Consider the following 25,029-nt stretch of genomic DNA (forward strand, 5'->3'; position numbering starts at 1 on the left):
ACTTCATCCGAACATTTTTGCTGTAGCATTTTTTGAAGTAGTGTGGCACACACAACGGCGTCAAATGCTTTGCTGATGTCTAATAGTATCAATATTGTGGTCTCCCGGTTGTCTACGGCATACTTCAGGTCATCAGTTACCTGAATTAGTGCTGTTTTCTGTTATGGTGTTTATGAAAATCGGATTGATATTTGTGAAGTACGTAGAATTTGTGTAAGTTTTTAGTCTGTCGATTGTGAACAAGTGCTAGGAGACAGTTAGTACAAGGGTGACGGGCTGGTAATTGTAATGTGATTGTTGCTTTCCTCCTTAGGCGGGATCATATCATGCTACTTTTCTATCCAATGGTGTAAATCCGTTTCACGAGAGGAAAATTAATTGTCTCCCCGATGTTCTGTAATGTGGTTATGCTGATGTGATCGTTGCCTGTCGCTTCAGAAAAGATTCTAGTTTTTACATTCAGTGTTGTTTATATTGTAACACGTTTTAAGTGGAAAGGGACTGTGTTAGGTATGTTTCCTGGTGCTCTTGGTGCCAATAGTTCATTTGCGTATGAGGGATGACTTCCCGCAGTCCAGATACGCTCCCTCATTAAACTTTTAAACTTTAACAACAAATGGGATTCACAAAACTCAATTGGCTTCCGCGATACTCCATCGGAGACTCTCTCTCTCTCTCTCTCTCTCTCTCCCTCCCTCTCTCTCTCTCTCTCTCTCTCTCTCTCTCTCGTGTTCCGTTTAACTACTGACAATGTAAACCTCACAATCTACAAATTATCGCGCAAAGCTTTTCCGGTGTCACTGTTTCTCGGAATGTTAGCTGCACTGCGTTATCTTCGTAATGAAACTCCAACAAAAAAAGAGCGATGTACACGACTGGCCAACTATGTTGTCCCCATTTCTCTTCAGTTTCTAACGAGGATCCTATGGCTATGGATTTCTGGTCGTAGTGAGATGCCTTTAGTGAGAAATGTTTCCCCTCTGCTAAGTTGCACACTGGATGTGTCTTTCTCACAAATAATGTCAGTACAATATCTCGTGGGTTCCAATACATTAAATTGTTTCAGTGTTAGACTGAGTTCCATTCTGAGCGTCTTTAGCCAGTTCCAGGTTTTACGGACGCATAATCAGAAATTGCACCTAGTCAACATTAATTCCAAATACGAATGATCCCTGTTCCCTGGATATATTTCGAGGGTACTTTGTAACATGGCATCTGAAACTGTAGTGAATTCTCCAGCAAACACTGTATAAAATCCATTTTGTAGTATATGTGATTTATGTATAGACAATAACGTGCCGATTTTTAGTTACATAGCCTTGTTCGTGTATTTCATTCAACAAAAGTTTTCTTAACATCTTCATAGACAAAACATTAAGTTTTACTATTTTCATAGTAAAATATAAGAGTGTACATTGAGATAAAATTCTGAAATAGTATTTCACAAAAGCTAATACATGTAGACTACTTGTTAACCTTCTGTATTCTTCTCAGTACTGTGTAAGTGTAAGATGTTCGTAACAGTAGAAAGGTTCACCGTTGGGTAAAGCGAAACTGGATCGTTTGACGGTAGAGCAGGCAATGAAAACTGTGTTATTATACACAATCATTACACTTCACTATTAGAACACATATATGTCGGCACTTGAGTTTAGATGAGAAGCTACAATGACCACTAATATACGGGCTGGTGGAGGCACTGGTTACGTCGCTTTACACCACTAATTCAGAAATGATTTTATGTAGTTAGAACAGAAAAAGGGGATCAAGGCGCTGGAAGGACGCTGCCTCAAAGTGTTATCGCAATAAATTAGCGACAAATTCTAAATTTTAGAGCAGAAATACACAAGATGTAAACAATTGTGTAAGCGCACGATAGCACTTTCCCTGGGATTGTTAGCCTGATATCATTATTCTTTAACCCATCTTAACACTTTTTATTCGGTTACAAATCTAGGTTTTTATACAAGAAGTATGCAATTTTGGAGATAATTAACTGATTATTTATCATTTTCCTGGTATATAAATATAAAAAAAAATCGAACAGATGTATACCTTCTATTAACATACATATTTGTAAAGAAGCAAATTAAAATTGATGCGACGACGAGTTCACTGGTGACGAAGGATATGTTCCGGCTGCGGACGTAATAAGGCCGTGACTGTTCTAAGGAGCCACCCCAACTTATGCCTTAAGTTATTTAGAAAAACTACAGAAAACGAAGTCAGACAGCCGGAAGAGGTTTTGAACCGCATTTCTCGCCGATGGGTGTCCAGTGTCTTCCCCACAGCGAAACAGCAGTCGCTTCCTACACTTCTCCTTATATTTATGGCCACTGTCGCAGACTGGCAACATCTTATGTATGAAATCGTTCACTTAGATAACTATGAAAGCATGCAATTTCCCAAGCAATAAAATAATTATTAATTATTTTACCTGTCTAAAGATATACAGAAACCTAAGAGATACCGGGTGCTTATAATTAAAGGGCAGCTACTCACAGAGATCTTGTGTGAAATATAATTATTGTAGGGCAGCGAAACTAGGTAGATATTCTAATGCGTGAGCACGGAACCGATTTACGTTGCAAAAAAAAAGTTCCAATTTTGGCCCCCAGGTGCAAACCTGGCTCTGTTAATCCAAGAAAGACGTACAGAACTGTTTCCATATGTAAAGGATTAGAAACGTGACATGGGCAGAGAAGCTCAAACAAATGAGAGAGGCATAATACCGATTTATTATTAACCGCTGCTTGCATAATTTGTTCAATATGAACACTCCAGACGTCAACGAGTTGCTGCTTCCGTAAAGCTATGTGTCAACAGTTGCTCGCAGCAGTTCCGCTTGAATCTGAGCGACGTGTTCCTGTATACTGCCCTTCAGATCAGGTAGAGACCGAACATATCTTTGGTAAACGCGTTCTTTTAGGTATCACCGGAGCCAAAATTCAGATGGATTCAGATCAGACGATCTTGCAGTCTATGCATCTGAAAAAAAAAACGGAAATAACACGTTCCTGGAAGGTTGCACTGAGCAGATCTCTCACTGGGCGAGCGACATGAGGTGCTGCCCCATCTTGCATGAAAACGGTGATTTCCATACAGTTGCACTCTTCAAAATGAGGAATCAAATGCTGTACAAGGAGGTCTTTATAACGTGCAGACGTCACGATACACCTGTAGTGCCTCTAGGTGTATTCTCTTCAAAGGCTTCAGTCTGGAACCGCGTGACCGCTCCGGTCGCAGGTTCGAATCCTGCCTCGGGCATGTATGTGTGTGCTGTCCTTAGGTTAGTTAGGTTTAAGTAGTTCTAAGTTCTAGGGGACTAATGACCACAGATGTTAAGTCCCATAGTGCTCAGATCCATTTGAACCATTTTCTCTTCAAAGAATAATGGACAGATAATAAAAGTTCTTGCGAATATTTGTAATGCGAGTTCTACAAAGAAAAAGTAAACACAAGAGACGAATTCATCGTTCCGATTTTGAATAATGTTACCCCATAAAAAACCACGAAGACGCCCTCTTGAGTACAAATAACTGTTTTTTCTTCAGATGTTCAGCGGTTCTGATGAGGCTGTATTTGCCACATAGAAATGTTGATACAAGACATGATACGTAAATCATTATGAACTTTTATACTTTCATGGTGGCTCGTAACCGAAACCGGCAGTGGTTATTAAAGACGTATAGACAGTTGCGTGTCATAGATTTCATAAACGTCTTAATAGCTTTTGGCAATCACTTTAACAAACTGTTTGGCTCAAGAAGAGTTGCGCGCAACGGGAGCACTGAATTCGGTGGTGGTATCTAAGAAAATCGACTTTGAACGTGACAATTTGCCTTTGCTGAACACCTTCTGTGAGTATTTGGGATACATTCCAACAGCTGTATCTCTGTAACCAATTAAAACTGAACACGTTATTCGGAATGTTATATTCGAATTACTCTGTGCTATCATCCCACAAAACATGTACTGTTCTTCCAAGACTGCCTTGTAGACCTTCTGATAATACGGATTGGCTGGGAAAGTATGAAAAGCTTTCTTTTGATTAATCTAATGCTGGTCAGTCTGTCACTACATGGTGTTTCCCATGCTAACAATTCGCATTGAGTTTTCCATGACGTCCAATCGTAGCTACTCCTGTCCCGTTCCCATGGTGCTATCGGCACCATCACAAGGTGCAAGCATAGATTTTCCAATATTGGCATTGTAGGTTGCTGCAGTGCCAGTGGTGGTTCTTCCGAACGTAGCACAAAGTTCACATAGATATATTCATCCCAGAGAAATTATTACACAAGGGAAACCATGTCTAGCTTCGTAAGGATGAGGCTAAAGTTCTAAATCATCTGCAGTGTCTTGGACTTTTACATCTAAGTCTATACTGCGCAGTCAAATGTACAGCGCGTTTTGGGGTGTAGTACAGGTACCATTAACTTTCTTGTTCTGATCGCGAATGTTCCGTGGGGAGAATGATCCTGCCGACAAACGTTCAATTTCTCTGCTAATGAACTTTGTCATATGCACTGGAAACGGTGCGCATTGATTACCACACTATTACCACTACAGTGCGGGAGGAGCTGGGTTCAAATACCCGTGCAGTCACCTAGATTCAGGATTTCCGTAGATATCGCATAAGATGAACTTGAGGCGATCATACCTGATTTGTTTCCCCTACTCATATCCAGTCCGTTTATCGTAGCCTCATTGTCTACGGGACACTAAATCCTATCTTCCTTTTCCTTCTTCGTAAGTCCGCCCCGGTAGATAAGCGGTCAGCGCGGCGGTCTGTCACGCCTAAGGTGCCGGATTCGATTCCCGGCTGGGTCGGAGATTTTCTTCGTTCAGGCACTGGGTGTTGTGTTGTCCTCATTACCATTTCATCATCAGTGGAAGACAACGGGAAACAACCACTGGAATCACTTCCCTAGACGCTCATGTGGTGGACCTCCCTGGCGAGACTTACCCATGACAAGACCTGCCGTAAGGCAGAACACAGACTTAAGTTTTTTCTCGTAAGGAACCTTAAAAATGGTTCAAATAGCTCTGAGCACTTTGGGACTTAACTTCTGAGGTCATCAGTCCCCTAGAACTTAGAACTACTTAAACCTAACTAACCTAAGGACATCACATACATCCATGCCCGAGGTAGGATTCGAACCTGCAACCGTAGCAGTCGCGCGGTTCCAGACTGTAGCGCCTAGAACCGCTCGGCCACCCCGGCCGGCAAGGAACCTTAATGTGAGTGCCTAAACGAAACAGCTGCCTATGTCAAACACCATCCACATATTTAGCTCTATGGAGAAATAAACATAACAACTAATTAATAAATTAATAAATGATCACCGTCAAAAAATTTTGATGTAGGCTACAAATGTTTTAAAAAATGGCCTCATAGTTTGTGAAGTGATTTGTTAAGTCAGAATTACAGATTACAGAAATACTGTCACATCTTTGAATTACACTAGAAAACACGTACATTTTTTTATCGGGAAAAGTGACTGAGCAAGATCAATGATGATTACAGCACTTGCAAGATAGACGTTACTTCTTGCCCCACACGCAGTCTCTTTCCTAATACTTAAGAATTCTCTACTAAAACATTTTTGAAACTTAAAATTTGTTGATATTTTTCTAAATCTCTAGGTATAGATGACAGAAATTTGTCAGGGCCACAAAACAGCTGACTGCACGGTCTTCCTAATCAACCAGACAAATATGCTCTAATACTTTTCAAAATTCTAAAATTATAAGTTAAATATCGGCGACTCATTTGCTGTACATGATTTCGAGCGTTATTTAAAGGCGAGTCAAATGTTTCTCTTAACTAATTTATTTCTTACTTTTATACAAATCATTTCACAAAACCTTTGACCTTTTTATTTTTCAAGATTTGTTCAGAAATTAGGAAATATAGCATATTTAAATATCGATTGGTATTCTATTCTTATTAATCTTACTAGCTATACCCGGCGAACTTCGTTCCGCCTTTGACAATCTTTGTATGTTATAGCTAACTCGACGAACGTTGTTTTGCCATATAAATTATCTCTAGGGAATATTTTGGTAGAAAAAAATAACTAACTTATTGTAAGTATGTGATGATTTGGTATATGGGTGGAAGAGACAGGGAGCTCTGTGAACGATGAAAGAATATAAAAATACGAAACACCAAACATTTATTTTTTTTAATTTATTGTAATTTATTCTCTGAAAATATATATATTTATATTCTGACAATATTACCTAAAAACAATATCAATACCTAATGCAATAGCGGTTCTGGCGCTGCAGTCCGGAACCGCGGGACTGCTACGGTCGCAGGTTCGAATCCTGCCTCGGCCATGGGTGTGTGTGATGTCCTTAGGTTAGTTAGGTTTAAGTAGTTCTAAGTTCTAGGGGACTTATGACCTAAGATGTTGAGTCCCATAGTGCTCAGAGCCATTTGAACCAACCCTAATGCAATAGAGTGTACAATATTTTTTGTCATCCCATCTTTAGCTAACACAAACAAACTGGATGGTTTGCCCGCTCGAGAGCATGCCACGTATAACTGTCCGTGTGGAATACACGGTGTGCTCAAATCTAAGCCACTAACAGACATCGTTTGGCCTCGAGACTTATTGACAGTCACTGCAAATACCAATCTAATTGGAAATTGAAACATTTTAAACTGAATTGCATATATGTGTGTATAATAAGGATTCGTGTTAGTAATATATTTTCACCTTGGAATTTGCCATTTAAAATGGTGGCTTCGACAACGTTTATCATTAATTTTTTAATGACTAATCGCGTGCCGTTACACAGCCGTGGTGGATTCAAATTACAAAGCAAAATAACGAGAGATCTAACCTTCAGTTGTAAATTATGCGGTGACATGCCTGGTAAATCTAATGAGTTCAAAACCTCTGTTGGATAATTCACAGCTTCGGTGGCATCGCAAACAGTATCAATAGTTTTGTATGACACCACGTCCCCTAGCAACTGTTGTATCTTGAGATCCAATTCGTTGACGTCCACATTGTTTGCTGCTAAAATTGCTCTTTCTGCCAGCCTCTCATGATTAGTGTATTGTGTGTGTATATCGGGAAATGTCTGGTCAATGAGAGTATCTTGCGAATTAATGATTGTGCGGAAATCGGTCGGTAATTTTATGCATCCAGTTTCATCTATAGTAACTTTTCCATCGCCGATATCTAACAGTTGTTTTGAGAATGTTTCTTCAGATGGATCTTGAAGCATTTGAAAGCGCATTTTTACTTTCAGTTGTACTTTTTCAACATTACGCCACAGTGGCGATAATTTTAAGCAAGCGTTGATCTCATCAGTGTACGTTGAACGTGGAATAACGGGAAGTGTTTTCTTAAATCACGTGAAAGGAGTAACAGAGTGCCGCCAAGTAGTTTGTCGTTGTTTTTTATATCTTTCAATGTCCTGTTCAACGCCTCAAGGGAATGTTAATGTTCCATAATGCATTCATCCCAGATGATAATTTTACACTGTTTCAGCAATGTGGCCATGGACGATTGCTTTTTTTTATTTTGCACACTGCGTCTGTCGTATTTTAAATATTTAATGGCAGCTTAAATACTGAATGAGCTGTTCTGCCTCCATCCAATAAAGTTGCCGCAATGCCAGATGATGCAACGGCCAATGCGATGCCATTATTTGATCGTATTTCGGCGAGAATTAGCGAAATAAGGAATGTTTTGCCAGTTCTACCTGGTGCATCTAAAAAAGAAAAAGAATCCACTTTGTCCTGCTGAAACTGCGAGCATAATGTGGTCGTAAATAGTTCTTTGTTCCTCATTCATCAGTGGGACATTGCGAGTAACAATCGCTGCCATTCCTACAGTATTGTATTGCAGTTCTCGATTCATTTCAGTGTTCATTAAGTCAGATGCACTTCGATTTGGCGAATGCATACCGAAATGACTGAGTTCTAAGTTGGCAATGACAATGCAAAGATCCTCAATAGCAATCAATGTCTCATTGTACATAGCGTCGGTGAATGCTATCGTTAGATGGTTGCACCGTGTACTATGTTGATACAATATATCCTCGTTCATTGAATCTTTGTGATTATCCCACAATGTCTCTGCTCGAGCTGGGAAACATGTAGTCAACACCATAGCGAATAGTAGACGAATTTGTTTTGCTATACAGTTCAATGCTGCTTCATCAAGCATACATTCCCACTGGTTGTCGTCTTCCAGCAAGCCCAGTGCAAGGCATGCATCTTTATATGTCGGATACTGTTGTTCATTCACTTTACATATATCTTGAAATGACAATGGGCCGGTAACATTAACCAACAACAGTCGAAGATAAAAACACTCAGTCTGCCTTGGATTCACTGTAAACACTCGCCCCAAGTTGTTTGATTTTTTTAGCCCATGTGAAATAGCGTGGTACTTCTTCTGAATAGAGTACTGAGTTTGGCTCAGCAGAGGCGAATATGGCACCACCCGACGATTGTCAATGTCTGTGTTTTGATATTTTTAATAGATGATTGTCCGACATTATCGGGATTCCTTCGACGCTATATTGGATATCCGTCAACATTGTGATCGTATGGTTAGTGAAATTTTTAGGAAAACTTTAGGTACATTTTCCATCTGCCGTGCAAGGTGACGGACGATTCAAATTACCGCATGGGCCATGAATCATGTTTGCTGTAACAATATCAAACAGCAATGGATTAGTGGACGGATCTGGTATTTCCGCTGAAATTATACTATCGATTCCTTCAGGACGGATTTTGTCGATTAACGAAACAAAAATGTGTGCATGATGTAATCCCCGATTTTGCCATTCAAACGTACATCCAACAACGTGTGGGACCCAATACATGTAATTTTGTAATAAAACTTATTAAAGACTTTAATTTTTGTCTGAACACATGTGCTGTAATGTCATCACGATGTATTGCATTTTGGCCAGGCAATAGCAAAGATGTAATTTCCGGCCATTTTGGATAGCATGTGAACGTGATAAATAAACACGGTCGTCCATATTCGCGCACGGAAGTCAGAGCATCCTGTATATATTTTTGCATATGACGTGGACTGCCTGTGTACGATGATGGTAGAATGACAGAGTTATCGATTTCAGCGGCGTCGGCGTTGTTGACAATAGCGTCTCGCAAGTGAATGTATTCTTCCGCACGCAGCTTTTGTTGATTAAATCGCAAGTATCGTAGTCGTTCGCTCTCTATCTTCACGTACATGTCGACCATGAATTGCTGACAGAGCTCACGACATCGTAGAATGACGTTGTCCTGACCGCGTCTAATCATCAACCGATACGCATAATAATCCTTCGAACTAACATTCTTATTTTTTTCGGCTCCTGCAATATATATTAATGGATATTAATTAACATTAGTTAAGTTCAGTAATAAATTAAGAGTAATAAATGCAGCTTTTTGTTAAATGAGTAATTATCAAGTTTATAATGAATAAAGTACCTGTTGCGGGATCTCGGTGTTTAATATTAATGCAATATCCGTCTTGTCCCTTCCATAACATTAGCGGATATTGGACAGCGTCATATGAACGGTGTGTATCAGCAATGAACTGGAGATTATTATTTCTTCTACGAATCACGATTTCTCGTGTAGCTGTACGATCGTCAACCATGATTCCAGCAACGTCGTCAGCAACAGGTGCATTGAATCTACGAATGTGCTCTCCAGCAGGTGTCTATCAGAACTGATGACAATAGCGTGATTATCGCTTTGTAATTTGTGCATGTGTGATTTGAATGTTTTCAACAGTTAATTGTGCTCATTCAATAGAGCGTCCAGCTCGCCGACGATGTCTCTGGCAAAAAGTGAATTGAAGTTATTGTAGCCACAACGTGCTTCCACGCGTGCATCCTCACCGCCCGTAAAGTAGATTTTAAAAAATTTTTGTGGTGCCTTTGTCATTGGCAGCAATGAGACTACTTTGTGATAAATGTGGCCTTTGATTTTGAATCTTGAATGGAAATGTTGACCATTTACAGCATTATTCTTAACTATTTCTGTTGCTCCGAACGATGTCATTTGGAAACATGAATTGAATGTTCGAATTGACTTCAGGAACAGATTAGAATGTGTTTCCGCACCGATAAGTAAACCGTTCAGTGGTTCAGAGGGTGTATCAATTTCCTGAAGCGCAACACATCCCGGCTGGCTCATTTTTAAATTTAAGAGCATTACAGTGCAGGCATTCTTTGTCCATAGCACCTATTACCACTTATTTAGGAGCATAATATTGAATATCTGGCCGGCCGGGGTGGCCGAGTGATTCTAGGCGCTTCAGTCTGGAACCGCACGACCGCTACGGTTGCAGGTTCGAATCCTGCGTCGGGCATGGATGTGTGTGATGTCCTTAGGTTAGTTAGGTTTAAGTAGTTCTAAGTTGTAGGGGACTGATGACCTCAGTAGTTAAGTCCCATAGTGCTCAGAGCTATATGAACCTTTTTTTTAAAAAAAAAAAAATATCGGCCTCATACTCGAATGCCAGACGCAGTAATGAATCAGATGTAAATGATCGAATGATCGATGTACCTGTTGGCGTTGTTGTTCATTTGCTCTGTGTCGGTTAACTATGAAACGGTGTGCTTGTCTTTGTTCTATTCTTCTTTCTTCATTCCGTTCAACTCGTGCATCTTCTGATTCTGCTTGACGCAATTGCGCCATGCTCACACGCGCATTAGTATTACCTTGCTGGATTTGTTCTTCTGTCCTTTGGGCTCTTGTATTTCGCATGCCTGCAGCTTTACGTGTTTGACGACCAAAGAAGCCCCTTTGCCTCTTCTTGGCATTGTTCACTGTACAAAACACACATTAATAGAACAAATTGAATAACTCAATGATGAAAAACAGTATAGTAATAATGTATTTATTCTTTGATTGTAGATCGGCCACTATTATTTCTAGCGTTTCTACGGTAGAACGTGAGGATTTAACAACTGCAGCCGGCTCGTCCATGATCGTACAAACATAGGGGCAATTTCGTGTCGAAACGTGTTCGCCAGCATTATGAATAAGGCCAAGCGCACTCGCATCGAATTTTATCGTTCGTAAGAATATTGTACGATTAAATTATTTTAGAGGAACAAAGGAGAGCGTAGAAACTTCTTTGTTCCACTACAAGAATTTCATCGTACGATATATTTCCGTACCATAGAAATCGATGAGTGTGCGCTAGGCCTAAATGTCGGTTTGGCGAATGACGCGTGCTACCTAGTTAAACTTCTCGGTCTAGTTACGTCGATTCAAAGAGGGATATTCGAGTCGTTGCTTTTGATACGTTTTCTTCAATTACCTATCTATCTAATAGTGGAAGACTATCACCGGTAGACACCTGGCGGGGATAACTGATGAAGTGATAATTGATCAGTTATCGACCGGGGTTGAAAATTATTAAATTACTAAAATCGCTATTAGAAAATGAGGACTGGTGGTAGAAGGTTAGGGATGTGTGTATTTTTAATGCCACATCATAAAAAAATAAAAATAAAAAGTTCTGTCTAAAAAATAAGAAATTTTTTTAGGGTGGACCACCCTCATCGCTTAGGGGTATGAAAAATAGATTACGACCGATTCTGAGACATACCGAATATACATGTAAAATTTCATCAGAGTCGATCGAGCCGTTTGGGAGGAGTATGGCAACTAAGACTGTGACACGAGTTTTTTATGTATGGAAAAAAGATTAATTAACGAGTGAAGTTGGTACCAATTCGCGGTTTCCACCAATCTGTTATTGTCAGTATAAGGTGTAAAACAGGATTTTTGTATATATTCTGTACATAACATAACACTGGAGACCTTATAATTATGTTTAATTAGTGCATGAAATACAAGTAACGACTTCCTTTGAATAAAATATGGAGCGGTAAAATTTACGATGATTTAGTAACAATATATCATTTTCTCCCCTTTAGTGTTCTAGGGGTGAGACTACATAGATTAAGAAAAACAGAGTTTTAATTTATGCTGTGATTTGATACCCCATTTGTTCATTTCCCATTCCTCGTTTTGCTATAAAAATTCCGACAAAAATTCATTGTCTAATTTCAACAAAGTCTTGCTTCCGCTCCGCTCAAACTTTTGACCTAGTAGTATACCAACCCCGTTAACAACTGCACATTATGAGCTCTTATTCACATCCTGCTTATAAAATATCTTAGAGAAAGTTATTTATCCATCACTGTCGAAGCCTTGTACGGCTTTAACCTCATGCGCTTAGGCACAGTCATCTAAATGGTATACTCCCTCAAGTGTAGCATTTTGCAGTGCCAACGTAGTTGTCAAAAAAATGGTTCAAATGGCTCTGAGCACTATGGGACTTAACATCTGAGGTTATCAGTCCCCTAGAACTTAGAACTACTTAAACCTAACTAACCTAACGACATCACACACATCCATACCCGAGGCAGGATTCGAACCTGCGACCGTAGCGGTTGCCAGGTGCCAGACTGAAGTGCCTAGAAACGCTCGGCCACACCGGCCGGCCGTAGTTGTCAGCATAGATATTTCTCGGTTTTCTCGCTACGTCAGATTTGTGTGCACACTCAAACTTTCAACTTCTCTGTCGTCAGGAAGTCATTAAAACACTGAGTGTCGAAATAATCTGCTGCACTGAGAAAAGCGGAAACATTCATGTAAAATTGTATAGACGCCACATTAGAGGGTTTATAGTACATCAACAAGATATACTAGCGGGTTTATTCCATTTCGACAGTTGTGTCTAAGTTCTCACGATGAAGCCGTAAATGGCTTCGACGTCGACCGTAGATAAAGTAAACAAGGAGTACTGGCCAGAGTAAAATTAGTGTGGCAGTTGCCTTTACGATCAGTAGCAAAATAATTCACAGCCTAAGTGGCTCTGAGCACTATGGGACTCAACATCTTAGGTCATAAGTCCCCTAGAACTTAGAACTACTTAAACCTAACTAACCTAAGGACATCACACACACCCATGCCCGAGGCAGGATTCGAACCTGCGACCGTAGCATTCCCGCGGTTCCGGACTGCAGCGCCAGAACCGCTAGACCACCGCGGCCGTCACACAGCCTAAGTCTCTCATATCCAAGGTCATAGAAGCAACATACGTAGTACAACAGAAGTACCCTCCACCACTCACTTCACAGTGGTTTCAGATTATAGGCATAAACTAAAACGTATGTGAGTCAGTGTGCAGCAGAACAGCGGTTGTTATTTGACGTTGGGAGGTACTCGCGTCAGCTGGGGATGCGGCGTGGCCGTGGCCGAGAGCGGGCCATGGTCTCTGGCGGTCAACTGAGGGCAGGCCGTGCCTCGGCCTTGATGGACCGTTGCACGAAGCGGAAAAGCTATCGGGGCAGGGTGAATGCCCGCCGATGCTATAAGCTGGCGAGCGCCGCGGCGCCGTCACACTCCGCGATGGGACTGCGCGCAGGTAAGTCGTTCTGCCGCCAGGGAGCTCATACACAAACATTACACTGTATTCAGAGCGTCGCAGAGTGAAATTTGATACGATCATCATATTCAGTGTTTCTACTCGTAGTACAACTTTCAGTGGAAATTGGTGACATTTTTAGCGTATACCCCGAAATATTAAGTAAACTCTGAAGTATTATTACAGTTTATGGACTGTGTAACTATTAACGAGTTATTTTGTCCAATATTTTTCTTCCGACACAGGGTGTACGTTACTGTAAGGAATATTTTTATTGAATTGCAGCACGAGCTGCACAAGAATTTCTCCGCGGACGGTTTAGGCTCGTAGGTCGTGTTATATGCTTACAGCTGAACAACGGAAGCCCCTTCATCAGTTGGCGTGCACTCAACGTGACAGGATAGCTTTTTGTTGTTAATTTGTCACCACTGTAAACAGCCTAACAGCCGAAACCGGTCGCGGTGAAATTTTGAGCAACTGAGGCTGAGATTCAAGAAAAATATTCACAAATAGTAATACTTAATTTACGTAGAGGTAGTTAATGGCGTATTTAAAGAATTTTTTCCTAACCTATAGCATAGGTACAAAGTTTACTTTTATCTGATGATTTCACGTTTTACTATGTTAATACTTGATCAGTTCAATGCAGATATGGTTCAGATAGTAGGTAGTGGAAGTTAATGACTCGTGTTGTCTGACGTATGTAAGCGGCATTTCCTGCCTGCACTGTAAGTCAGTGAGTCTTTCAGACTTCATTGTATATTAAACACAAGTATGGTAAAGCAGTTCAGACACTTGAAACAGTTTCTGTAATGTGATACTATGAAATGATAAACGATAAATATTGAAGCATATTTATCACAACATTCAGATTAACCAAAGGGCTTTGGCTTAGTCGCCGGCCGGTGTGGCCAAGCGGTTAAAGGCGCTACAGTCTGGAACCGCGTGACCGCTACGGTCGCAGGTTCGAATCCTGCCTCGGGCATGGATGTGTGTGATGTCCTTAGGTTAGTTAGGTTTAAGTAGTTCTAAGTTCTAGGGGACTGATGACCTTAGAAGTTAAGTCCCATAGTGCTCAGAGCCTTTGGCTTAGTCAGCAAAGTAAACGGATTTGAATGGCAAATAAAGATAGTGGTAACAGACTGAACTGTAAAGTAGCCTAATGTTTACGTTTGCGCATTATTTAAACTTTGCCGTATTTAATACAATTTTCATCATAATAATTAATATTGCAAGGTAACGTCAGAATACCTATATTTAGACAACGTACAAATGAGTATTTTGGTACAAACTATGTACATATATTGATACATAAACTATGAAAAGTGCAAGGGAATCCAGTACGTAATTTTTACTAACCAAAGTGAAAATGTACATCTGTGTATCATAATACTTCAGGAAGGCGAGAGTTGTCTAAATAGTACCTGCAGTAAACGAAGCGATGTGACCCACTTTAGAAGAAAGGTTCAAATAATATTTCTTTGATATCGTTCAGCACCCGGTCGGAAACTTAGTTGAAAAATTGAAAACTTAGCTCTTCTCAGATTGCTGTCATGTAGAAGCATACGGTTTTTTTAGTACTAGATATTTCAGAGGAGTCCAAAATCTACGTTCATTTGTTTCTGTAGGGACGTTGCATCCCCAACCGGGGAACGCAGTGCCGCCTCAGGCACCGTCGAGAGTTTAAATATGCCTTACCTGTGTTACTGTGTTTCGAACGTCCTCGGTAGCTGTTGGAACCTACTCAATGTTATTTCTATTTATATTACTGGTGCATCTGTGAGGAGGGGGAATGGAGGGGAGTGTTACCGTCCATATAGCTGCGAAGTCGAAGCCAGTTAAAATAGCTCGACTGTCTGAAGCCATGTGAGGCAGTGGTCACTGTACTTAGAGTACGGGTGTTCGTGACTTAAATCGCAGTACGGTCATCAAATTTTAGTTTCTCTGCTTTCCCTAAATCGCATACAGCGAATGCCGAAATGGTTCCTTCCCCACTCAGAGCTTGTACACGGTGTCTAATCACCTCATAGTCGGCGGGACGTAAGACATTCCTTTTCTTCCTTCTGAAATTGGAAAAAAGCACAGAACTCCTACTAGAAAGTAAATGTACACGGTTGACGCAGTAATATTGTTCAGCGAAAATTTTGCACTGATGGTATTTACAGATTTACAGCCCCTGGATATTTAAAATTCACTTCTGTCTGCCACAGTCTGTTGCGTAACATACTGCCATCAACATACGTCTTAGGCCTCACTCGTTTTGAAGTCGTTACAATTCAATGCAATGTATGTCACTACGTAGCACGCTCGCAGCTGCACGTGCCTATTTAAAAAATGTCCTACGTCAATAGCTACGAAATAAGTGATTCGAGCTAAGGCCATCTGTGAGCTTAACAGTACTGCACCAGACATGTTGTAGCCCTAAATACAGCGCCGTCAGCGTATAGACAATTTCCGAATAAAAAAGGTCGAATTGTGCTGTTGTGAAAAGATGTTTTGGGCTACCTTACATAGTTACACATTCGCACGCAGTATGGGTAAAGGGAATACCTTTACAATGCTTCTCACGAAGGAAGCAACTCACCAGAAGCAAAATCTAGTGCGGTGTTCAGTCGAAGTCCAATGTTTGACAACAAAATTATGTTGGGCAACAGAGTGTCAACACTAGATGGCAGCAAGCTAGCGTATCCACCTTAATATTTGGATATAAACTAGTAAAACTAACTGACTGTTGTCACTTCTTGGATTTTTGAGTTTGAATTTCTGAAACCTCTCACAGTTTCTTCCAGTTAATCGTTTTCAGTTACATTGGGTTCCGAACTGAATTCTCGCGATCTCCTGTCTTAAGGAGTAACTTCTGCAGCAGACAATACCGCTTATACAAGCTTCGTAAAGAGCTCCCATTGTAGAGAAATAATCTACGTTGATGAGAAGGCATCGTAGACATTGAGGAGAGGAAATCAGTTTACGTACCAGTGACAACCGTCGCTAGTTCTCACTTTGAAAGCTACAACAAAATTTCTAAACAGTAAACAGAAATCATGCTCTACTCTCAACACACCACATCCACGATCAACATTTGTTAGCTCTTCATAAGCCATAGCACAGTTTCTTACTAGATCACTTCAATATTTTCGTCTTAGTTTTCTACTTATTCTCGACTACTAGAAAGAAAACTGTAATATTAACGAGAACATAGATTTGAATTTAAATAACAAAATGAAACCTTAACCAAGCAAAGGGTAACAGGTCTACGTGCATTCATGTTGTTAATGAAACATGTGAACAGCCATTAAATTCAGAAATAAAGTACACGTACTTAATACAGAACATCCCATAGTATAGTTGGTTGCCGTTGTCACCTGGTATAAAACTGTCTACTGCAACAACAACACTAGCCTGCATCCACCACAAACAGCAGCATTAAGCCGGCCGAAGTGGTCGCGCGGTTCTGGCGCTGCAGTCTGGAACCGCGAGACCGCTGCGGTCGCAGGTTCGAATCCTGCCTCTTGCATGGATGTGTGTGATGTCCTTAGGTTAGTTAGGTTTAACTAGTTCTAAGTTCTAGGGGACTAATGACCTCAGCAGTTGAGTCCCATAGTGCTCAGAGCCATTTGAACCAGCAGCATTAAGTTGTAAAACTGAAGCACAGGAGGAGCTACGTTGAGGTTCGATGTCTCCACAGTACTTGTTACTACAATGCCAGCACGTGCGTAGGTCTCTAATCCACAACGCGTGTTTTATCTTGCTACTAATGGCTTCTGGACGGAAGAAGTAGAATCGTAGCGAGTCCTATTCCCGCTGTATGGAGTTTTTGCCAACAACCTCTGTACGTAAGCAATACTTTGTCTCTCATAGGTAACAAGGATTTATAGTGACTGGTTCGTGCAGCACACTAAGTTTTCATGTCACAACAACGTACGTAATAATGGAATTCAACACATCTAACTCCTGTGAAATCTCTTACGAAAGGCATGAGAATTAGGACCGCGTATTCCATATACTCTGTTTTATGGTAGAAAACTCACAAATTTCTACATGTCATAGTACAGTCGATCGCTCTCTCGGTTACAGCAAAATAAAGTACTTTTGATGATGCATCAAAATCTTGGGCCCTTTTTGCTCGCTTGGCTAACTCCAGACAGCAGGTAATTTAAAGATTGCAGTAACTACTATGGATGCTGCGTGGCAATTTCACACAAATTTCCGATAAAATCAATAATCAGATGCCTGATATACTAACAACTCAATGTCACAAAAGTAGTGGTCGTTGGGCAGGACGCGGGCAGCAATCTTTATAGCGTAGCAGTGACTCTGAGGAAAGCATGACTCGCGTTCCGCTGTTACAGAGCAGGCTTTTACGTTTTTCTCCTCCATAAGGAGAAGTTTTCGTTCTGTTTTCCCTCAATTTTGTAATTATTCCATAGCGACTAGGTAATCAACGCTCATTAAAAATACCTCTCAAAACTATTTCCAATCGAACAAACCAGTGTAGTTACAAAGTTGTTGTGCAGGACATTATTGTAATTATTTCTCTGCCTTAGAACATTCATTAGTGGCCCTCATTCAGTAGTTACTGAAGACCTTGAACATTAGTGTTAATTTTAGTATTACGATTAGTATTATACAGTAATTACAAAGATGGTATAGGTCGTCGGCACACTCCTTTTGGGTGACAGTTTACAAGCAGATGTCTTGTAATGTTACGTGGGTGAAGTATATGTTACTCATTTAAGAATGTTAGTATGCGTGTTACAACATGAGCATTTATTTTTGCAGTATGCATGAGATGTTTCCCCTTCAAAACTGACCGAAAAGCTCAGTGTACTTTCGTGGAGTGGAGATAACAATGTGGAGATATAAAAAACAGTTGTTACCAGTGCAATATTCAGAGACGTTGTACAAGTTCGTAATAATAATAATAATAATAATAATTGAGGTGTTTCATAAGATCAGATGTACTTTTCGTCTCGTATCTCCATAGGGAGGAGATGGAGGATGTCAAAATAAGAGCATACAATATGTATTTCCGAAGAAAGAAGAAATAAGCTAATATACCACCCACAATTCCCAGGTGAAATGGTCGTCACGGAAGAATTTTTCTATTTCTTTTTTCCTATTTCAAAGGTAATAATACTTGTCACAACAGGGAAATGCAAACCTTCTGAGGTGTATATACATTTATTAGGTTATTGCAGCCTCGCATCATTAAAGAGAAAAACAGTTTACAATACTCATTTACATTACTACCCTGAAGATGTATAGAAGCCATTTTTAATTAACATATTGATGCTATTAAAGATATAAGGGTGTCTCACAATGCCTACTATAGGCTTCTAGAGGTTATAGAAGTTACATAGCAGGTAGCTTTGCTAATTTCTGTTTTAGACATTCAGATTCACTTGACAAAGTTGGTTAGTCAAATATGTTTGATGTGCTGCAACAGGAAACCTTTATTAAATGTTGCCTTGCCAGTACTTCTCTTAATCCCTAGATTCTATTCCAAAATAATGTTAGTAGGCTTTCTTTACAATGGGAGAAATCTTCTTATGCCTAGTAACCATGGACTCTACGCAGATGCAGCAGAAACTGTCGGGCGTATTGCTACAGGCACTGACAAGAAGCATTTTCTAGAAGAGAAATACATATTTCAAACTAAAATTTTACCATTGTGCGACAAGGTGGTGGTCTATAGCCTTTTGACTTACAGTGTTATAGTTACCTTATTTAACATTCATTTTACGTATAAAAATTTAACTGTTTAAACATAATTAAATCTTATTATTGATCGTTTAACATTGCGAGCAATAAAATAAAACTGAAAAACAGGAACCAGCGGGGTTGGAACCAAAGTTGTCGATCTTAGGGTCCGCGGTCTTACCCACCTTTTTAATATTTTATTTTACTTTTTCAGGGCCTCAAAGCTTCCCTTAAATCATTCCTTACTGTCACCAAACGTGTCTTTATAGGCTAGATTTCAGTGCCTTTGTTGAATGCGTGCGTGACCTCACAATGAAATAATGTTGATATCACGAAATACAATTTTGTCATTCTTCCGATTTCAGAATGCATTAAATTCCTGTTCCAAAGCAAAAAATTAACAAAATTCCGGCACATATTACTCTAGGCTGAATAAAATGTATTTCTTCTCACTTCAGAAGAAAAGGAACGTTTTTCCGGACACAATGGAGGGAGGTTTCTATATCTGCTGTATAAAAAATTCTTCTAATAAAGCAATTTTCTGTTATTGGTTATCATGACATAATATAAGATTCATCTTTCTAGTGGGGAAAGTCAATTGTCCTTTTTTATTTTGAGCAAATTTATATTTATCTATGTACTTGTTTCTTCTTTGTTGCCGACTTCTCTTGCTACTCACACACATGTGTAACTTACATGCCATAGCCACAGCAGTGTAAGTCTCTTCTATAGTTCGTTTGATCACTGCGTCGGTTATCTATTAACTGGGGCGATTCCTTGATCATCATATACAGCATGTTGCCAAATGTTTCCCGATGATTGTCATCCCGTGCAATCCGAAAATATTGCCCTTAAATATAGGACAAATATTCTGAGAAGGTAGTCTTGGTTTTCAGTGTAGCTGACTGTATGTACGATCAGCCATAGCCGGCCGAGCGGTTCTAGGCGCTGCAGTCTGGAACCGCGCGACCGCTACGATCGCAGGTTCGAATCCTGCCTCGGGCATGGATGAGTGTGATGTCCTTAGGTTAGTTAGGTTTAACTTGTTCTAAGTTCTAGGGGACTGATGACCTCCGATGTTAAGTCCCATAATGCTGAGAGCCCTTTCAACCATTTCAGCCATAGTGCTGCATTTTGTATAGTAATAGGGTATCGCGTGCGGTCAGGCCGCGTCGGTTCTCGAACGTACAGATAGCATGCGTTCGTCTCACCAATGATGGCTAGTCGGTAGCTGAGAAAATCCTACATGTCCTGCGCTGCTCCGCAAACAAATCTGTGTGAGAGCGATTCAACGTTTCCGCCTTTGTGGTAGGCGGCTGTTACATTGAGGGGGATTCTGGGCAAATTGTCTGTAGTACGGATTTTGTCTGTGATAGATACCATCGTGAGCGAATCCGTGAAGGCCGTAAGGCTGGTTAATATGTAGCCACAGAACTGTCCAGTTCACCTGCGGTTCCCATTCTTCAATAGTGTTTCCACGTGCGTCCTTTTCCGTGATTGTACACTACTGGCCATTAAAATTGCTACACCACGAAGATGACGTGCTAAAGACGCTAAATTTAACCGACAGGAAGAAGATGCTGTATTGTTCAAATGATTAGTTTTCCAGAGCATTCACACAAGGTTGGCCCCGGTGGCGACACCTACGTGTTGACATGAGGAAAGTTTCCAACCGATTTCTCATACACAAACAGCAGTTGACCGGCGTTGCCTGGTGAAACGTTGTTGTGATGCCTCGTGTAAGGAGGAGAAATGCGTACCATCACGTTTCCGACTTTGATAAAGGTCGGATTGTAGCATATCGCGACTGCGGTTTATCATATCGTGACATTGCTGCTCGCGTTGGTCGAGATCCAATGACTGTTAGAAGAATACGGAATCGGTGGGTTCAGGAGGGTAATACGGAACGCCGTGCTGGATCCCAACGGCCTCGTATCACTAGCAATCGAGTTAACAGGCATCTTATCCGCATAACTGTAACGGATCGTGCAGCCACGTCTCGATCCCTGAGTCAACAGATGGGGATGTTTGCAAGACAACAACCATCTGCATGAACAGTTCGACGACGTTTGCAGCAACATGGACTATCAGCTCGGAGACCATGGCTGCGGTTACCCTTGACGCTGCATCACAGACAGGAGCGCCTGCGATGGTGTACTCAACGACGAACCTGGTGCACAAATGGCAAAACGTCATTTTTTCTGTTAACAGCATCATGATGGTCGCATCCGTGTTTGGCGACATCGTGGTGAACGCACATTGGAAGCGTGTATTCGTCATCGCCATACTGGCGTATCACCCGGCGTGATGTTATGGGGTGCCATTGCTTACACGTCTCGTCACCTCTTGTTCACATTGACGGCACTTTGAACGGTGGAGTTACATTTCAAATGTGTTACTACCCGTGGCTCTACCCTTCATTCGATCCCTGCGAAACGCTACATTTCAGCAGGATAATGCACGACCACATGTTGCAGGTCCTATACGGGCGTTTCTGGATACAGAAAATGTTCGACTGCTGCCCTGGCCAGCACATTCTCCATATCTCTCACCAATTGAAAACGTTTGGTCAATGGTGACCGAGCAACCGGCTAGTCACAATACGCCAGTCACTACTCTTGATGAACTGTTGTATCGTGTTGAAGCTGCATGGGCAGCTGTACCTGTACACGCCAACCAAGCTCTGTTTGACACAATGCCCAGTCTTATCAAGGCCGTTATTACGGCCAGAGGTGGTTTTGTGGGTACTGATTTCTCAGGATCTGTGCACCCAAATTGCGTGAAAATTTAATCACATGTCAGTTCTAATATAATATATTTGTCTAATGAATACCCGTTTATCATCCGCATTTCTTCTTGGTGTAGCAATTTTAATGGCTAGTAGTGTATGCAGGGTGTTACAAAAAGATACGGCCAAACTTTCAGAAAACATTCCTCACATACAAATAAAGAAAAGATGTAACGTGGACATGTGTCCGGAAACGCTTAATTTCCATGTTAGAGCTCATTTTAGTTTCGTCAGTATGTACTGTACTTCCTCGATTCACCGCCAGTTGGCCCAATTGAAGGAAGGTAATGTTGACTTCGGTGCTTGTGTTGACATGCGACTCATTGCTCTACAGTACTAGCATCAAGCACATCAGTACGTAGCATCAACAGGTTAGTGTTCATCACGAACGTGGTTTTGCAGTCAGTGCAATGTTTACAAATGCGGAGTTTGCAGATGCCCATTTGATGTGTGGATTAGCACGGGGCAATAGCGGTGGCGCGGTTCGTTTGTATCGAGACTGATTTCCAGAACGGAAGTGTCCCGACAGGACGACGTTCCAATCAAGTGATAGGCGTCTTAGGGAGCACGGAACATTCCAGCCTATGACTCGCGACTGGGGAAGACCTAGAACGACGAGGACACCTGCAATGGATGAGGCAATTCGATAACCCTAATGTCAGCGTCAGAGAAGTTGCTGCTGTACAAGGTAACGTCGACCACGTCACTGTATGGAGAGTGCTACGGGAGAACCAGTTGTTTCCGTACTATGTACAGCGTGTGCAGGCGCTATCAGCAGCTGATTGGCCTCCGCAGGTACACTTCTGCGAATGGTTCATCCAACAATGTGTCAATCCTCATTTCAGTGCAAATGATCTCTTTACGGATGAGGCTTCATTCCCACGTGTCAAATTGTAAATTTTCACAATCAACGTGTGTGGGCTGACGAGAATCCGCACGCAATTGTGCAATCACGTCATCAACACAGATTTTCTGTGAACGTTTGGGCAGGCATTGTTGGTGATGTCTTGATTGGGCCCCATGTTCTTCCACCTACGCTCAATGGAGCACGTTATCATGATTTCATACGGGATACTCTACTAGAGTAGCTGCTAGAACATGTGCCTTTACAAGTACGACACATGTGGTTCATGCAAGATGGAGCTCCTGCACATTTCAGTCGAAGTGTTCGTACGCTTCTCAACAACAGATTCGGTGACCGATGGATTGGTAGAGGCAGACCAATTCCATGGCCTCCACGCTCTCCTGTCCTCAACCCTCTTCACTTTCATTTATGGGGGCATTTGAAAGCTCTTGTCTACGCAACCCCGGTACCAAATGTAGAGACTCTTCATGCTCGTATTGTGGACGGCTGTGATACAATACGCCATTCTCCAGAGCTGCATCAGCGCATCAGGGAGCCCATGCGACGGAGGGTGGACGCATGTGTCCTCGCTAACGGAGGACATTTTGAACATTTCCTGTAACAAAGTGTTTGAAGTCACGCTGGTACGTTCTGTTGCCGTGTGTTTCCATTCCATGATTAATGTGATTTGAAGAGAAGTAATAAAATGAGCTCTAACATGGAAAGTAAGCGTTTCCGGACACATGTCAACATAACATATTTTCTTTCTTTGTGTGTGAGGAATGTTTCCTGAAAGTTTGGCCCTACTTTTTTGTAACAGCCTGTATATCGTCTTCGTCTTTCTGGGATACTGGCGCGAACATAACTAAATTCAAGAAAATATATCTGGATGAGTTGGTATTCTGGAGGAATCGTAGCGAGGTAGATCAATGGCACTATGCTCGTTGGGCTCATGCTAGTTAAGAGACTGTGCAGAAGGGATGCGCATTAGGTTGATGAGGAGCGCCGCGAGTTTGTTTCTAATTCTGATGAGACAAGACCACCCCGTGAGCGAGGCAGGATGAGTGCCACGAACTGTATTTGTTGCCACGGAGGAGAAAACAGCTGAATGCCAGATGAGTATTCGCCGCCAAACCTTCAGAGAGCGGAAGTACTAGGGTAGTATCGTAAATGTTGGTTGCGATGGATACTTGAACTTTTGTAGGAATATCAGGTGTCTGCCGTAGTGCAAATTCAGCGTGGCCCTGATGCGATTGAGAAGGTTCACATATTCTTAGTTAACGTGCGGTCATGTATGGTCTCCCAGTAAATGGTAAGAGAACAGTGTGAGCTTTGTTACTCGGCCGATGTCACCTCAGGAGTTTTGTCAAAGCCACCAATGAGGGGAAGTATGGTGGTCTTCCTAGCGTTGGTTCGAGCACCAGACGCCTTCAAGTACATTTTTAAATAAGTCTTCCAGGGAGACCAGGTTTTGTTCGGAAAGCCGGCCGGAGTGGCCGAGCGGTAAAAGGCGCTACAGTCTGGAACCGCACGACCGCTACGGTCGCAGGTTCGAATCCTGCCTCGGGCATGGATGTGTGTGATGTCCTTAGGTTAGTTAGGTTTAAGTAGTTCTAAGTTCTAGGGGACTTATGACCACAGCAGTTGAGTCCCATAGTGCTCAGAGCCATTTGAACCAATTTTTTTTTTTTTTTTTGTTTGTTTGTTCGGAAGAGAGACAAACACGTCGTCTGCGTATGTTGTGCAGCAGATTCACGTGTTCTGTTCCCAATGAAACTTATTAGTGATTCAAAGGCCTTAGCATACAGAGCCTTCGACAGTGGGCGTACTTGGCGGACAGAGAAACAGACCGACCAATACGGGGAAATTTTATGAAGTGACGATTGATTAAATTTTCAGAGGAAGCATTCGATTACGCGCCGCGGAGGATTGCCGTAATAAGAGTGCTGATATCCCGTACTAGTCAACGCTTCTATTACTCATGGCTCACACGGTCAGTCGCTTTAGAAAAGTTTAAAAATAAAATTGCTCCTTCAGTTCCGGCCGCTGCTGCGGAGACTATCGCATGTGTGTTCCACACACTGCAGTGAGAATGCTTCTACGTGTTGGCACAATATTGGTAGCTGCGTTGTCTTCTCAAAGACTGATTCCATACGAGTCTTGGTCGAGCGCTTAATGAATCTAAAATCTGCATTAAGCAGCGTGATAGGCCGCAGGCTGCATACAGGCCTGTTTCCGTGAAAACAACTACACTTTTTTTT

General features: G+C 41.5%; 1 protein-coding gene across 1 annotated transcript in view; it reads left to right on the plus strand.

Annotated features, from left to right (window-relative positions):
* Window positions 1-13,420: 13,420 nt before the first annotated feature.
* The window catches only part of LOC126184036 (uncharacterized), a 106,067-nt gene continuing 94,458 nt past the window's right edge, over window positions 13,421-25,029 (plus strand). Inside the window, exon 1 of the mRNA XM_049926393.1 lies at window positions 13,421-13,436. Within this exon, the coding sequence (XP_049782350.1) occupies window positions 13,421-13,436 (16 nt within the window). The remainder of the gene's footprint in view (window positions 13,437-25,029) is intronic.

The sequence above is a fragment of the Schistocerca cancellata genome, chromosome 4 (assembly GCF_023864275.1).
Source record: "Schistocerca cancellata isolate TAMUIC-IGC-003103 chromosome 4, iqSchCanc2.1, whole genome shotgun sequence".
NCBI classification, from domain to species: Eukaryota; Metazoa; Arthropoda; class Insecta; order Orthoptera; family Acrididae; genus Schistocerca; species Schistocerca cancellata.